The sequence below is a fragment of the Bombina bombina genome, chromosome 9, assembly GCF_027579735.1.
Source record: "Bombina bombina isolate aBomBom1 chromosome 9, aBomBom1.pri, whole genome shotgun sequence".
NCBI lineage: Eukaryota > Metazoa > Chordata > Amphibia > Anura > Bombinatoridae > Bombina > Bombina bombina.
In genome coordinates, this window is record NC_069507.1 from 109867029 (window position 1) to 109884510 (window position 17482).

General features: G+C 38.9%; 1 protein-coding gene across 1 annotated transcript in view; it reads right to left on the reverse strand.

The window, feature by feature from the left end:
* The window catches only part of PDE6C (phosphodiesterase 6C), a 240417-nt gene that overhangs the window by 66730 nt on the left and 156205 nt on the right, over positions 1-17482 (reverse strand). The window contains exons 6-11 of the mRNA XM_053692915.1: positions 11016-11080; positions 10867-10933; positions 9295-9342; positions 8981-9130; positions 2765-2908; positions 1293-1358 (exon numbers count right to left, since the gene is read on the reverse strand). Of these exons, the coding sequence (XP_053548890.1) occupies positions 1293-1358; positions 2765-2908; positions 8981-9130; positions 9295-9342; positions 10867-10933; positions 11016-11080 (540 nt within the window). The remainder of the gene's footprint in view (positions 1-1292; positions 1359-2764; positions 2909-8980; positions 9131-9294; positions 9343-10866; positions 10934-11015; positions 11081-17482) is intronic.

A 17482-nucleotide genomic window follows, 5' to 3' on the forward strand; every position in this document is an offset into this window, starting at 1 on the left:
GTAACTCCTGTAACTGCCTGAAAATATTAACTAACACTTAACGCATGCGCAATATCTATCTACCTGTCAACCGCCAACCCCCACCGCAATAACTAATAAAATATATTAACCCCTAATCCACCATTAACCCACATTGCAATAAACGTAATAAATGTATTAACCCCTAATCCACCATTAACCCACATCGCAATAAGACTAATAAATGTATTAACCCCTAATCCGCCATTAACCCACATCACAATAAACCTAATAAAACTATTAACCCCTAATCTGCCATTAACCCACAATGCAATAAAGCTAATAAAACTATTAACCCCTAATACGGCATTAACCCACAACACAATAAACCTAATAAAACTATTAACCCCTAATCCGCCATTAACCCACATCACAATAAACCTAATAAACCTATTAACCCCTAATCCGCCAGGGGTGAATGGCGGATTAGGGGTTAATACATTTATTAGGTAGTTTGCGATGTTGGGGTTGACAGATTTAGGGGGTTAATACATGTATTAGTTCCGATATGAGGGTGATGGCGGATATAGGGGTTTTGACGTGTTGGGTTTATTTTTGGGAGGCGTGTTAGACTTTTACGGGAGATTTAACTTTCTCTTTTTTTTCTTAGGTGCCGGCAGTTTCTAACGTGCAGCAAGTCACTGGCGACTCCAGAAATTTGTATTTATGCACATTTCTGGACATCGCTAGTTTATCTGACTTACGGCACTTTATGAACTGCCGGCGCGTTATTTTGTGATTCCCCGATGTGCAAGGGGAAATTACGGGCGACGCGGGTTTCAGCAGTTACGCTAAAGCCTGCGCCGCATATGTAATCTCGCCCCTAATACATAGGTTTATGTGATTAAATTATTTCTGATTTGTATGAAGTTATTTGATAATTCTTTAAGGGAAACAAATGGCTTCTAATTGCATAAAGTGGCTTGTAAACATCATGCCAGTGAAGCCATCTCGTTAGGATATTGCAAATAATTAAAGGGACAGCTCAAAAAGTAGAGAAAAAGTGAACACTGCCTTGTTTTTCTTTGCAAGGTGGAGCCATATTAGAATATACCATTAACCATCACCAGTGTCTTCTAAATGGTATATATTGTATATTGTTTAAGACTATGGCCCACTCAAGGTAGTGAGAGAGGGATCCCAGCTTACCATATGGCTTTTAATTGTCTAAACCAGAAAATAATTCTAGGAGCACTAAAGTGCTCTAACCAAAGAACATCTCAACTGGTGAACATGAAGATTAACATAAAACATTTTTTAGAACATTTGCTTACCAAAATCTTTATAAGCTGATTCTCCTCACATTCTTCAACATCTTTGTTCAACTTTTCTTTAGTTTTCTAAGAATAAAAAAAAGATGCATTTTATGGTTTAGACAGTGAATGCGCAAATAAAAGAATTTTATAGACTTTCAAGCATAATATAAATAGAAAGGGATATAGAGTTTAATGTTCGGATACATTTAATGAGGAAACCTCAGAGGTTCAAAATCCTGTCACCAACCTATTTCCTGTAATTGGGTTTAAAAAAAAGGTATAACAAAGTAACATTTTACATTTGCTTTTATTTATATCTACTGATAGAATTTTAAACAATCCTGATTGGCAAACCATGTCAACCAATCAAGATTGTCAATGGGCAGTCAAAATTTAGTCTGTCCAATTTTGTTATTCGTTAAAGGGCCACTAAACCCAAAATATTTCTTTCATGATTCAGATAGAGAATACAAATTTAAACAACATTACAATATACTTCTATTATTTATTTTGCTTCATTTTTTAGATATCCTTAGTTGAAGAAAAAGCAATGCACATGGGTGAGCCAATCACACGAGACTTCTATGTGCAGCAACCAATCAGCAGCTACTGAGCATATCTAGATATGCTTTTCAGAAAAGAATATCAAGAGAATAAAACAAATTAGATAATAGAAGTAAATTAGAAAGATGTTTAAAATTACATTCTCTTTCTAAATCATGAAAGAACAAAAGTGGGTTTAATGTCCCTTTAACCTCAGATTTTCCAAGTAATACTTTTTAAAAAATTAATACATAATAGATGAACCCTTTGTTAATTTGCAGCAAAACCAAAAGAACCGAAGGAAGTCTAAATTTTTACTACAGTATAATGGGGTTAGGTATTAGGGAATATTTACGTTACAGATGGTTGGAGGCTCAGGCAATTTTAAACACCTTTCCAATTTACTTCTATTATACAATTTGCTTTCTTCTTTTGGTATCCTTTATTAAAGAATACACCTAGGTAGGCTTATGGGGGCTTAGGAGAGTGTATTTGTCTTTAGCATTTTATGGCAGCAATGTTTGCAACTATATATAACATTGCTATAAACATTGTTGTAAACACTTCTGCCAGATGGCTAAAGTTGAGTGCATACTCTTGAACTCACCTAGGATTACTCTTTACAAAAAACTTCAGTTTCAGGCGAGCTCCAAAGCAGTATCTGCTGCTTAATAAATGGAGCCCAATAATTTTAAAGAATCTGGGATGGAAGAAACAGTTAACTTTTGGGACCCATGCATTAGCCTGAAACACTAGCCCTAGAAATATTTGTAACAGCCTTGCTTTGTCTCATCCATACTTATGACTATGATTATTATGGTTTCCAATGAGAAAATAATGTATTAAATGTATATAATATCTGTGTGTGTTATGTAATCATTGTCTCACTTTGTGGATTGTGTTTTAAACTGTATATATAAAAATGATAATCAAATAAAATATCTTACCAAAATGCTTTGCAGTTCAACAGGATTACATTTTAGTTGATACATCAGCATTTCTTGTGCAATGTCTTTTCTGTGTTCAAGTTTGTTCATTTTTTCATAGGTATCAGTGTTGAGAACAGACCATCCAAGAATTTGAGTGAGTGCCTAGAATTCAAATAAATATATAAATAAATAAAACTGTTTTTTTATATTATTCCTTTCATATTTAGAGATACGGTATATGTTGGTGCTCTACAAAAAATAATGTTCATAATAATTCCTTGATACAGTTTGAAGAACAGCTGCATAAGCATTTGCTTTATATTTAGTAGTTCTGATACAATTACAGTGCCTAGCAAGTATTCACCCCCTTCCATTTTCCCTATTTTGTTGCATTACAATCTAGAATTAAAATGTATTTTCATTTGTATTTCATGTAATGGGCATACACAAAATGGTACAAATTGGTAAAGTGAAATGAAGAAAATAACTTTTTTTTAAATTTAAAAAAAAAATAATAAACTGAAAAGGGGTGCGTGCATACTTATTGACCCCTTTTTCTATGAAGCCCCTAAATAAAATCTGGTGCAACCAATTACCTTCAGAAGCACCGTTTTTAGCATGAAGGAGGCAAATATCTTAGTGCCCCTGGCAGTTACCCCTGCACTGTAGCAGTCAGCCTGTATGGGCTGGTCTGGGAGCCACTGTTTCTAGTCCTCATGTAGAGAGTTTGACTCAATTACAAAATAATTAAATAATTAACAAGTGCATAATAAAAATAACAATAACACCTACTCAGAATTTCAAATAAGCTGTAGATTTTTTTTCTGTCAAATGTATTTTTTCTACCATTTTCCGGCCCCCTGTATCATGTGACAGACATCAGCCAATCACAGACTAGTATATGTATACCCTGTGAGCTTGTGCACATGCTCAGTAGGAGCTTGTTCCCCAGAAAGTGTGAATATAAAAAGACTGCGCAAAATGTGATAACGGAAGTAAATTGGTAAGTGAATCATAAAAGGTTATTTTGACTTGAGTGTTCCTTTAACAATTTATACTAATTTTGTGTGTCTGGTTATCACTACTAGGAGATTTTGGTATTTTATGTCATATTTGTTGATTATCTTTATGTAACATTCTTCCCTTAAAATTTTGTTTTCTTTTCATTATAATGGATTAAAAGCAATGTCCTTTCTTTTTACGCATTTTGCACCTAAAAAAAAAAATCTCTGGGTGCACACCCTAATGAAATGTGCTGCTCACGCCCATAATTATAAACATCTGATACAAATATAAGCAATAGGCTAGATTACATTCTAGGTATAAACTTAAAGGGACACTGAACCCCATTTTTTTCTTTCATGGTTCAGATAGAGCATGCAATTTTAAGCAACTTTCTAATTTACTCCTAATATCAAATTTTCTTCATTCTCTTGGTATGTTTATTTGAAAAGCAAGAATGTAAGTTTAGATGCCGGCCCATTTTTGGTGAACAACCTGGGTTGTTCATGCTGATTGGTGGATTAGTTTAACCAACCAATCAGCAAGTGCTGTCCATGGTACTGAACCAAAAATATATTAAATACCTTCTTTTTCAAATAAAGATAGCAAGAGAACAAAGAAAAATTGATAATAGGAGTAAATTAGAAAGTTGCTTAAAATGGCATGCTCTATCTGAATCACAAAAGAAAAAATTTGGGTTTAGTGTCCCTTTAACAATCAGTAGTGACAACAAAAATCTCCATGGATGTTTAAGTGAACCTTTGTATATACAGTATCAACACATATATTTCATTGTGTATTTACTTTTGATGTTAACACATTTTAATAAAATCAACTTTTAGTTGTTAATAACTGCTTGTGATCTATCCCAATGACCTTGAGTATAGGAGGACATAATTAAGTATATCTCCAACTAGTTGTTTACTTGATTTAAAGATGTTTTTATACTATATATCAACCTATTTTCAATATATGAAAAGTCATATTGAAGGGATACTGAACCCACATTTTTTTCTTTCATGATTCAGATGGAGCATGAGATTTTAAGCAACTTTCTAATTTAATCCTACTATCAATTTTTCTTCGTTCTCTTGGTATCTTTATTTTAAAAAGGCAGGAATGAAAGCTTACGAGCCGGCCCATCTTTGGTTCAGCACCTGGGTAGCGCTTGTTGATTGGTGGCTACATTTGGGTTCAGTATCCCTTTAACCTTTAAGTTCATTTGATGACAATTTAGTGTGTGGCCATTTAGTGTATTTTGTAGACACATGGATTCTGAAAACCTTTCAGGCAATCTAAAATGTCACATGTATGCTTTGCTTGCCAAGGTATTGGATTCCGTTTGATGGTTTCTGCTGTGGAGTTTTTTTACATTTACAAGATTTCACATGATACCATTACTACAAGTTATTTTTTGTCTGATGCAGTCATGGAAAGTAGAGACTGCAGCACAAGACAAACATACCTGGTGTAAGGACGTGAGGATCAGTGAACACCTCTGCCACGATCTCGCTAAAAGCATTGAGATCTCGCTATTTCTGCATGCCCCACCAGTGGGGCAGTGCTGAAATAGTCTTGCAGAGCTACCGAAGCAGAGAGGGACGCTCTGTGGTGCCGTTGGAGGATTAGGAGACAGGTAGGTGGACGGCCTATATCACTAGAGGGGGGCGGGAGCGGGTGGACAGCTGCACTATAGAATTTTTTTTGGAGAGTGGCAGAAAAGGGGAAAAAGGGGAGGAGAGAAAGGGGATCCAAGTGTATGGGAATTTTGGCCTGTGTAAACGGGCATTAGGACTAGTCTAGTTATAATCCATTAAAAATCCAGTATTTTGCATTATCTGCACCAGTACTGATGGGGGGACATTGAACTCCCAAATGTTCTGTAATTTATATGAAAAAGCAATAATTATACATACTAAATCTATATTTTGGCATGACAATAGTTTAAAGGGCCACTAAACCCTAAAATTTTCTTTCATGATTCAGATAGAGAATACAATTTTAAACAACATTCCAATTTACTTCTATTATCTAATTTGCTGCAATCTTTAGATATCCTTTGTTAAAGAAATAGTAATGCACATTGGTGAGCCAATCACATGAGGCATCTATGTGCAGCCACCAATCAGAAGCTACTGAGCATATCTAGATATGCTTTTCAGGAAAGAATATCAAGAGAATGAAGCAAATTAGATAATAGAAGTAAATTAGAAAGTTGTTTAAAATGGTATTCTCTATCTGAATCATGAAAGAAAAAAAATTGGGTTTAATGTCCCTTTAAGGGACAATGTACTCAGACAACTAGTTGACAGGAGTACATTGTATTAAAAGTAGCTGCAGCAATGTCATTTTAAATAGGCTGGGCTCTTTCTCTCTCTTCCACTTCTCTCTTTCTCACCCCCTATTGGAAGTTGTTTTTTGCTGTTGTCTCTTGTTGACATATCTTTTCTATAGAGAATACAGCAGTTTTAATATTTTTCAGTATAACTGAGGTTTCAACAGGCAAAATAATCAATTCCAAATGACAAAATAAAGGTGAAGGAGCAATTTGTAAATGTTGTAATAAACTCCAGTAGGTAAAATGAGTTACTGAGTCCACATTATAGGAGAGAAAGTTACAGTACAATGTCCCTTTAAGACAGGTGATTTAAATTCTGTCGCAATGATATTTGCAATGGAGCAATGAAACATTGTTAGAATTAATTAATACAATTAATTACAGTGCGGTGAGCTTTCACTTAGAATTCATTGCTGCAGGGGAATCCAGGAAGTTAATTGAGGTAAGTTACCAGTGCAGTTATGATTAAAGTAATGGTAAACTTAACATCAGGTCCGGAATCTAAGCAATATTTAAGATGGACTTTAATTGATCACTTCTAATGAAGACGCGCTGTAACTTACTTTTTAATCTAGCCGTGCCCTTCTAGTACACTGTGCTCCAGCTGCCCACTTAAAAAGTAATATTTTCGTGAGCTAACGGTTTGAAATTGTTCTCCAATCGGCGCTCTAGCCTTATGGCACTTTTTTGGTGGCTTTGGTTAATCATTCTGGGGATCTAGTGCAGTTAGGGTTATCTGCAGTGGGGGACGGTGCATGGTTACAGGTTAGTTAGGGTGGGGAGAGGTCACTGGTTAATAATGTTGATGGTTATGGGGGGAATTAATAGAAGTAGCGGATTATTTAATGCTAGGGTTTATTGCAATGGGGAGAGGTTGTATTTTAGGTTAATAGCAGTGGAGATTCAGGAGGTATTAGTATTGGGCCTTACAGTTTGGGATTGTTGCTGTGAGGGGGTTGCAGTGTTTTTTGGGTGGTCTGGGGTGGTAAGAGCCTCCTAACGTAAGGAAAACAGTGATAAATCATGCCTGATTGATCCATCGACAGTGAGTTGACCGTGTTTTGTGGCTCTTGTAAAGATTTTACACCTGGTGAAGACTGGTATAAAAAATAAGTTTGCAAGGGCATAGTGACAGGATTGTGCTGCTGCTTTTACTTATTCAATTTAAAGAAATTGGAAACCTATTTTCTTGCGACTATGGATGTTTTGTTATTTATGTATATTTTTGCATCAGGTTTTGATCATTTGTGAATTACAACTAATTTGCAAAGGATTTTTACCAGTCCTATTGTTTTTTTGTTGTTGGTTTTTTTTCTCCTTTTAATGCTGTTTTTCTTTTAACCTTTTAATGCCATTATGCTGTTCTATTCCATCATAATTACACTGGGCTTTAGAGCCGTTATGACGGAATACAACGTCATAGCCAACGGCTGTCCTGAAGCCTTCTGGGCTTCCAGGATTTGATCGCGGTCTGGAGGGCATTCCTAGAGTTGTAGGGACGCCCTCCAGATGCAATGAAATAATTTAAATATTGCGATCGTGTGCACGATTGCGTGGTTTCAATTTGTCTACATCGGAACAGTTGTTCCGATGTAGACACTTTAACCCAGTCACGAAAGGGTTAATTTGTTTGGGGGCATGTTTACATAACAACTAGGGATTCTGGGTAGATACATGCAAATGAGGTTGACAAATCACAACACATAACTTTATACAGTGATATCCTCATACATATCTAGTTCAGAAATGGAGTTCCAAAGAATCCACACAATTTGCTTACAAGCTAATAAGAAAGCCTGTAATACCATTGTTTCCTTTTGTTTCTCTTAGTATACAAGAAATATGTATAGAATGATACCTAAAAATACTCTAACCATTAAATGGACATGAAACCTACGTTTTTTTCTTTAATGATTTAAATAGACCATGACATTTTAAACATCTTTCCAATTTACTTCTACTAATAAATAAGCTTCGTTTTCTTGGTATCCTTTATTGAAGGAGCATCTATGCACTACTGGGAGCTAGCTAAACACATTGGGTGAACCAATGACAAGAAGCATATATGTGCAGCCACCAGGGCTGGACTGGGAACAAAAAGCAGCCCTGGAAAATTTGGAGACCAGCCCTATTTTCCAATGAGTCATTACAATGGGCACCCCCCTTTTTCTCAATAAGGATTACTAGGATACTCCTTCCCCAAATATTTTTTTTAAGTATTAAAAAATAATAATTATATAATTAAGTTCCAGATAATTATATAAAAAGTGCCAGATTGTTGTTATATAGGCACCCTACAACCCAATTGCATCCATTAATTACCCATTTCAATTGTAGCTTTCCAGCTCCAGCTGCTGCAGCCCACCGGGAAATCTCTTGGTATTCTAGTAGGCCAATCCGGGCTTGGCAACCACCATTTAGCAGCTAGCTTCCAGTAACGCATTAGTGCTCCTAAGCCTACCTAGGCACACTTTTCAACAAAGAATACCAAAAGAACAACGCAAATTAGTTCATATAAGTAAACTGGGAAGTTGTGTACAATTACATGCTCCATCTAAATAACTAGAGAAAAATGTTGTGTTTCATGTTTCTTTAAAGAGCCCTCTAAATTATGAGACTTTTTTTTTTTAAACTAAACAGTACCCTAGGAAGTACCCTTAGATTTCTTTTGGTTTGTGAGATCTTGCCTGTGTTAACAAATTATTTGGGCTGTTGGCAGTATGTACCATTCACAATTGATTGGCTGTTGCTAAGCAATGAACTATCTTGGTAAACAAAGCTGAACAGGAAATGGCAAAAATAAACATACATTTTCTACAGTAGGGATTTATTTTACAAAATGTTACTTTCAATATTAAAACTAAAAAAAACACTGTATTAAATATCCTTCATACTTCCGTTATCTGTTCATCATATTCATCAAAAGGCTTTTCATCGTTTCTGTTGTAAAATGTAGCCACTCCCACAATCTCTTCTTTTTTATTTACAATTGGCAGAGAAAGGACATTTTTAACCTTCCATCCGGTTTCATCCACTGCTTCTTTCTGTAAATTTAAAAATAAATTACACAGACACATTAATGCACTAGGTTTTACCACCAGGGTACAGGTACTTAGTATTAAAATATTAGACAACATAATTATACACTTTTTTGGGATGGTTTTATAAGGAAAATCTAAAATTTATGAGGCAGCAAAGTATATTTTACCTGAAATTTGAAGAAGTCGTCGGCTGGCGCATTCATCATATTACAAATCTAAGGAATAAATGGAAAAAAATTAATGAAATATAAATTTTTACGAAATCCTATTTTTAATCCTAGGGGATTAGTTCTCTGTCATATCTCTATTTCGTTACAGCATTTAATTTTTTCTGCATTATAAAAGATCTGCATGCTGAATAAATGTTTTTTTAAAACTATTTAAAACTGCCATGTTCATAGAAAAAAAACTATGCATTGTTCTGCAGGCCTCGAACACGCCTCTTGAAAATACTATTCAATGTTTTTTTTTCACCTTATTTCTTTTGCTGTGGCCAATAAGGGACAATTATAAACAAAGAGCTGCACATATTGACCAATCTCTGTACAGCCTGTAGAATTGTCAAGGTTCTACATTCCACAGAATGGACTTCACCCTTTCTTAAAGGGTCATAAAACCCCAAATTTTTATTTCATAATTCAGATAATTCAATTTTAAAAAGGTTTTCAATTTACTTCTAATATTAAATTTGGGTCGTTCTCATGTTATTCTTTGTTCAACAGATATCTAGATAGTTTGCAAATGTCTGTAGCACAATATGACAGGAAATAGTGCTGCCATCTAGTGCTCTTGCTAATGTTTTACATTGTTGCAAAACTTCTGCCATATAGTTCTGCAAGCATGTGCACACTCCTGAAGTTACCTTCCTGCTTTTCAGCAAAGAATAATAAGAAAATGAAGACAATTTGATCATAGAAGTAAATTAGAAAGTTGTCTAAAATTTGTATGTGTTATCTGAATCATGAAAGAAAAATGTGGAGTTTATGTCCCTTTAAATTACAGAAAAAGCAGGCAAAATAAATAATAAGTGCTCACCGTACAGTTATTTAATTATGCACAATACAACATTTTAGGTTAAAAATGTTAAGTTTAATGTCACTTTAACTCAAAATGCCATGGTGTCTGATGCAAAGTATCTTCATAACAAAAACATAGAAATATGGAAACAAAAAGGCCCATCAAATCTGCCCATATTTCTTTCTATATATATTTTAAAAGAAAATATTTTTTGTTAAGAAACTAAAAGTGAGTAAAAGTGACAATAATATCTTTACTAGAGCAGTAAATGCTAACTATGTATATTTTAAAAATCCTTTTGATTATAATAGTTTTCTAATTAAATTCAGGCTTCTCAGTCCAAATGAGAAAAAACCCCATAAATATCAGATTAAATATTTAACAAATTTCATAATTTTTTTAAGTTTATGCAAATTTCATATAATTGCATTATTTTTATTAATAGTTTTTTTTATATAGGTAAAGATGCAACTTAAAATATATTGAATACTTTTTTTTTTTATAAATACCCTCAAACACATCTTTTAAAAAACAAATAATTAAAAATGTATTTTTAAAAAAAATAATAAAAACAAATAATTAAAAATGTATTTTTAAAAAAATAATAAAAACAAATAATTAAAAATGTATTTTTTTAAAAAAATAATAAAAAATACAGTTCTTTTTATCCGCAAGCTAAATGTTAAATTTGAAATCATAAAGAAAAAATAAATTCTACTTACAAATCCATTTTCTGCAACGTAAGTAGGTAACCCACTCACAAGACTCCAGTGATCTTCAGGAGGTGAGCTTCAAGGACAGAAATCAATATGTTATTTGACAGAAAACATCAATAATACTTTTTCTATATGTGAATATTATTGTCTCTTACGGGATAACTTTGATTTCTTCTTTTCCATGCAAAATATAATCAATAATCTTGTAAAAATTAACTTCCTGGATAAAAGAGAACACAAAAATAAGTATTAGCTTGTCTAAAAATAATTTAAAAAAAAAGAGCTAAGAACTTTATTACCAAGTCATACATTTCACTCTACCTACTCAATATCTGGGCAAGATATATCATGAGGCGAATGCCCTGATCAGTTGCAGGCTTACTCAATTGAGACTGCAACTGATATTTATCAAGCAGCCAAATTGGAGTTGGCGGATGAAAATCTCCCCAGATTCAATTGACTCGGGTGATTGACATGCCCTACTATTACACAATTGGTTGCGAGAGGATAGGGGGCGGACTTGCACAAGTGTTCACCTGTGCAATGTTAAATATGGGTATCAAATGCGCCCTGAAATCTGTGATAAATTAAAGACAGGTTCATAACATGTTCACAGGTTGATACATTTTGCCCTTTGTCTTCCTTAATCACCAACAACAACTCCTACCACTCCATGTCTATTACATCTTAAACCCATATCTAATTTTAGTTTTCCCTGCTATGCTGTCTCTCCTTCCTTAAATGTCTTACTTCATCTTAAACATTGTGTATAGATCTATAAGGCAAAAGAGGCAGCTTTCATAGGCCCAGATGATCTAAAGCTCTCTGCTCTGGCGAGATTATCTAAGAAGTCTCGTCAGTAGTGCAAGGTCCCTTAAAGGGACATGATACCCAAATGTTGAAACACTTGAAAATGATGAAGCATAGCTGTGAAAAGCTGACTAGAAAATATCACCTGAACATCTCTGTGTAAAAAAGGAAGATATTTTACCTCAAATTTCCTAAGTATTGACACCCCATTGTAAAGGACTTTAAGCAGCAAATCAGTATGCCTGTCCCGGGACCTGCAAGGGAGCGTGCCTCATGCACACTCATGTTACTTCCCTATTCAGGTTAAGGAAGTTAACTATTAAATCTCATGAGAGTTAAGTGAAATCTCATGAGATCACAGTAAAACAGTTCATGACCTCAGCATTGCTGATGTTGATTGGCTGTTGTTTATTTCTTCTTCTTTTTTTTTTTTTTTTTTACCTGCATCTGGGCAGTAACTGAAAGGTAACTTTTTACACAGCGCTTATTCTGGTGAACTGAGGAAATTTTGAGGTAAAATATCTTTCTTTTTTACATAGAGATGCTCAGGTATATTTTCCTGTCAGCTTTTTACAGTTATTCTGCATCACTTTCAAGTAATTAAGCATATGAGTATTATGTCCCTTTAAATTATTTTATAAAGGCAACTTTTAGCTTGAGAGCTGTCTATGTCGCTATACGATATTCAGGAGACACCTACATTACAATATAATGCTCAAAAAAGCCCCCAAAGAATTTGCAGGATTTCTCAAAATGCCGGCGAGTTTTTAATCATAAGGCCTTTAGTTGGAATCTGTCATGTAAAAATAAAGATACTCAGTACCAAATAAATTCAAATGAGTGGTGCTAATAAAATAGGCTGGACATGTTAGCAGTCCCCAGCTGATTGGCTTCTGATGATACTGCAGGGATTAAACCAAGGCCTCCAGCTTAGGTTGGGGATATATAATTGAAATGCACATAGATGAATTACATATTTGAATAGAACATATTTACAATATACATGTATTGGAAAAAATGCTTCTAGTAAAATGTATTACTGTTTTAGTCTTAACAGTTTTCTCTGCATGTGCATGTGAAGTATATCTAGATATTCTTAATGCACCAGCATTTAAATACTGCAGCTGCTTAGAGCACCAGTGAGGATTGTATCATATCAGCAATAATGTAAATAAGTCATTACCAGATAATACAAGCACCTTATACTCTCTGAACATGTGTTGTGTTTAAAATGCTAGTGCATGGAGCATACTTATATACACTCTTTAAAGAGGTTGGGAAAGGGCAGACTAAAATAAAAGTCTTTTTTATAAAAAATGTACGTATTATGCTGCAGTGTTGGATACCTTCTTAGCTCCCAACCTCCCTGATCCCCTCCCAAACAGCTCTCTAACCCCCCCCCCCCCCCTCTACCTAATGGCTGCAATCTTTGCAATAAAATTGGGCTGTTTTTTGTTTGTTTTTTTGGAAAATCCACTTTTTCCATAGTTTAGCTGCCCCCCTCAATACCCAAACCCTCCCCCTCCCAGATCCCTTTCCCAACATTGATTCCCCCCTCCCTCTCCCATCTTCCCTTACACTTGCTGTCATGCTGTGTTTTGAAGCGGGTGCACTCCCAGAACTCAGATCCCGCGCATTCCCTGAACTCAGATACCCGCTGGCTGGAACTGCTCAAGCGATGGACAGCCCACCCGCCTCCCTTGTATCCCTCTCACCATTGCTGGCTGATGCAGAGAGGGCCACAGAGTTGCTCTCTCTGCATCAGATGCTTAAAAAAGGGTATTGCAGGATGCCTCAATATTGAGGCATCACTGCAATACCCTGAAAGCGTCTGGAAGCGATCAGCACTTAAAAACCAGAGGACATGCAGGGAACGTCCTTGGTCATTAACGACCATTTTTTGTAGGACGTACCCTGCACATCCTTGGTCATTAAGAGGTTAAACAATAAGCATTATTTAAATACAGAGTCTCACTATAAAAATACCCTATTTTGTCTTAGAGATTGCTTCTAAGAACTGGATATTTCTGGACTGGTTATTTAGAGAAGCTGCTGTTTGGAGTGGATTTCAATACCCACAAAACATCTATCACTTTATTTAAAGGGACAGTCTACTACAAAATTATGATTGTTTAAAAAGATAGATAATTCCTGTGACGGACACCGGCTACCCCGACTAGGTAGCTCCGCCAAGGGGGTCCTTCCTGTACCTGGAACTTATAGCTATAGAGCGGAGAGAAATTATTATAGCAAGAGCCCACCCAAATAACCAGACAAGACCAGTATTCAGGTGAAACACGAACAGGCTTTATTGTGAAACACACACACTGCTTATATACACACACAGCTCATCATGATAAGGGACTTATCTGACCCCCAGATCTCCCGCCATTCCCGCCACTCCAGACAGACTGGCACCCCCATAGAGCCATAGTTCTCTAGAGTCCCTGTAATACAGAGGCGGTAGTTTTGGGGTGATCCTTGGGGAGCGGCGGCTATTCCCAGGTACCAGTGGATAGCTCCGGATCCCAAGGTGTCCCAGTTCAAAAAGTGTCATGATCCGTTGCTAGGGACCAGAGCGGCAGCTGCTCAAAGGTACACCAGGTAAGCCAGGGGGAGTAGGGGTTGTTGGGGGAGTCCTGAATCCCAAGTTCCAAAGGGAGCTCCCTTCCGGCAATCACCACATCTCTGGTCCTCCCTAGGGGGTACTAATCCCCAAAAGAGTGGAGCTCTGGGACAAAGGGCTGCTGGAGCAAGCTGGGGTAAAGGTCAGCGGGCGTCTGAGGTAGTCCGGCCGGCTGACCAGTAGTTCCAGGAGCCCAGCAAGCCGGAAAGGGGTCAGACAGTAAGTGATCAGCTCTTCCATGAGGAGGTACAAACAGTAAAAACAAAGACAGAGAGAGTTTGGGAGATCCCATAAGCCATGGAAGGGAAAAAACAGATGTAATAATCATTGAGCCAGGTAGTAGGGGGGTGGGGGTAGCCTTGGCAGCCCAGTATCCATGACAGTGCTCCCCCTGAAAAGTCTGGCAGACCAGGATAGATCCACACACGGGTCGACCTGGGGCTGTCTGGTTAGCTACTCCAATTCAGTTTGCCGGGAGAATCCATCAGCATTCCCATTGCTTCTTCCCGGCCAGTACTGAATGGTGAAGTTGAAGGGCTGCAAGGCTAGGCTCCACCGCAACAGTCGTCCATTGTCTCCGAAACTCTGTTGAGCCAGACCAGGGGGTTGTGGTCCGTGAGTATGGTGAAGGCCCTTCCAAAGAAGTACGATTGTAGTTTCTTAAGGGTCCACACCAATGCTAAACATTCTTTTTCCCCCGCCGCATAGCCGACTTCTCTGGGCAGTAGCTTCCTGCTAATATAGGCTACTAGGTGTTCCTGGCCCTCCTCATCCACCTGGCTTAGCACTGCTCCCAACCCAAACATAGAGGCATCTGTATGGACACAAAAACGTTTGGATGGGTTAGGAGCGACCAGGATAGGGGCAGAAGTTAGAGTTGTCTTTAGAGTCTGGAAGGCGGCCCACACTCGGGGGACCACAGGACTTGTCGGGTTAGCTGTTTTCTGGTCAGGTCGGTCAAGGGTTTGGCCAGGGCACAATATATAGTTGGGGACAAACTTGTGGTAGTACCCTGTGTTCCCTAGGAGAGCTAAGACCTGGGTCTTGGTTTTGGGGATTGGTCAGTTCGCAACTGCCTAAATCTTGGCCAGCTTTGGCCGCTGCTTCCTGCAGCTTACTCGGTGCCAAAGATACTGGACCTCAGAGTGCCCTACCATACACTTGTCTGGCTTGAGCGTCAGACCTGCAGCCTTGATGCGTTCCAGAACGGTACCTAGATGGACCAGGTGGTCCTCCCAGGTATCGCTGTAGACCGCAATGTCATCCAGGTATGGGCAGGCATAATCCTGGAGGCCATCAAGGAGGCTATCTACCATCCACTGGAAGGTCAGCGGAGAATTTTTCATCCCAAACGGCATGACACCTTAAACTGGTATAGGCCGAATGGGGTGATGAAGGCTGACTTCGGAATATATTCCGGCTCCAGGGGGATTTGCCAATACATTTTGCAGAGGTCTAGAGTGGTCAGGAAGTTGCAAAGGGCGATGCGGTCTAGGAGGTCATCCACCCGGGGCATGGGGTAGGTATCGGTCGTGGTTCTGTCATTGAGTAGTCTACGCAAAATTGTGTGGTCCCATCCCGCTTGGGTGCCTGTACCACCGGGGATGCCCAGGGACTGTTGGACGACTCAATAATGCCTATTTCCAGCATCTCCCTGAGCTTAATGCGCATAGTTTGCCTAACTGATTTGGGAACCCAGTACGCTGGCTGCCGCAGGGGTACCTGTCCCGGGGTCTCCACTGTCTTGTTGGCTCTCTAATATCTGTCTGAATTGCTCCCTCTGCCCAGTCCCTAGCCTCTCATCTAGCTTTATGTCCCCTACGCCTGTGGGCACCCTAATCTGCCCGGGTAGCTCCGGCATTGGGAGACTTTCTGAGTCCTCCATGGCAGGAACGTATATGGCGGCAACCTCATCTGGCCTCTCCTGGTAGGCCTTTAGCATGTTTACATGAAAGGTCCTGCGGACCCGTTCATCTGAATATTTGGCTGCCAGGTAGGTCGTATCGCAGAGTTGCTCTACCACTTGATAGGGTCCCTGCCAGGAAACCTGTAATTTGTCAGGCTTGACAGGCTTCAGGGCCAGGACCTTCTGCCCTACGTCTAAGGTGCAGTTACAAGCATTCCTGTCGTACCACCGCTTCTGCCTACTTTGGGCGATCTGAAGGTTCTCTCGTACTCTAGTGGTGAGTTCCTTCAGTCGGTCCCTGAGCTCCAGGACATACCCCACAATGGAGTGTCCTTTCTCCCAAACTGATCCTTCCCAGTGGGCTCTAAGTAAGTCTAGGGGCCCCCTCACCCTCCGGCCATACACTAACTCAAAGGGGAAGAACTCAGTGGATTCCTGGGGCACCTCTCTGTAAGCGAACAGGAGGTGCGACAGGTATCTTTCCCAATCTTTGTGAGAGGCCGAGAACATCCTAAGCAGCTGCTTCAGGGTCCTGTTAAAACTCTCACACAGCCCGTTGGTCCGGGGGTGGTATGGAGAGCTTGGCAGGGGTCTTATCCCGCAAAGCCTCCATAACTGCTGTGTGAGCTCAGCAGTAAACTCGGTCCCCTGGTCTGAGATAATCTCCCAGGGGAAACCCACTCTTGGAAATATCTGGAGCAGCTCATCGGCCACTGTCTCTGCTTGGATATTGGCCAGGGGATTGCCTCCGGGTATCTGGTGGCATAGTCGACCACTGTCAGGATATACTTTTTCTCTGATGGACTGGGATGGAGCAAAGGACCAACAATGTCAACAGCTACTCTACTGAAGGGTTTGTCGATGATGGGGAGGGGGTGTAGGGAGGCTTTGGAGTGGTCCCCGTCTTACCTACTCTCTGGCAAATGTCACAGGTTCGACAGTACTGCCTAACATCCCCTGTGATCCCAGGCCAGAAGAAAGTCTGAGTCAAACGGTGAAGGGTCCTAGTAATCCCTAGATGTCCTGCCAGAGGAATGCCATGCCCTATATGCAGCAGGTCATACCGATACTTTTTGTGGTACCACCAGCTGGCGCTTGGGCATCTGCCTGCCTTCCACCCCCTCTGTAACCCTGTATAGGAGCTCTCTGTCCCACTCAAAACGGTCCCCTCCTAGCCCATCTGGGTTGGTCCCTGCCCGGGCACGGTAGGGAGCTAATGTTGGGTCCCTCAATGTCTCCTGGGCGAAGTCGGTGGGGGACGCCTAGGAGATTGGGTCAGC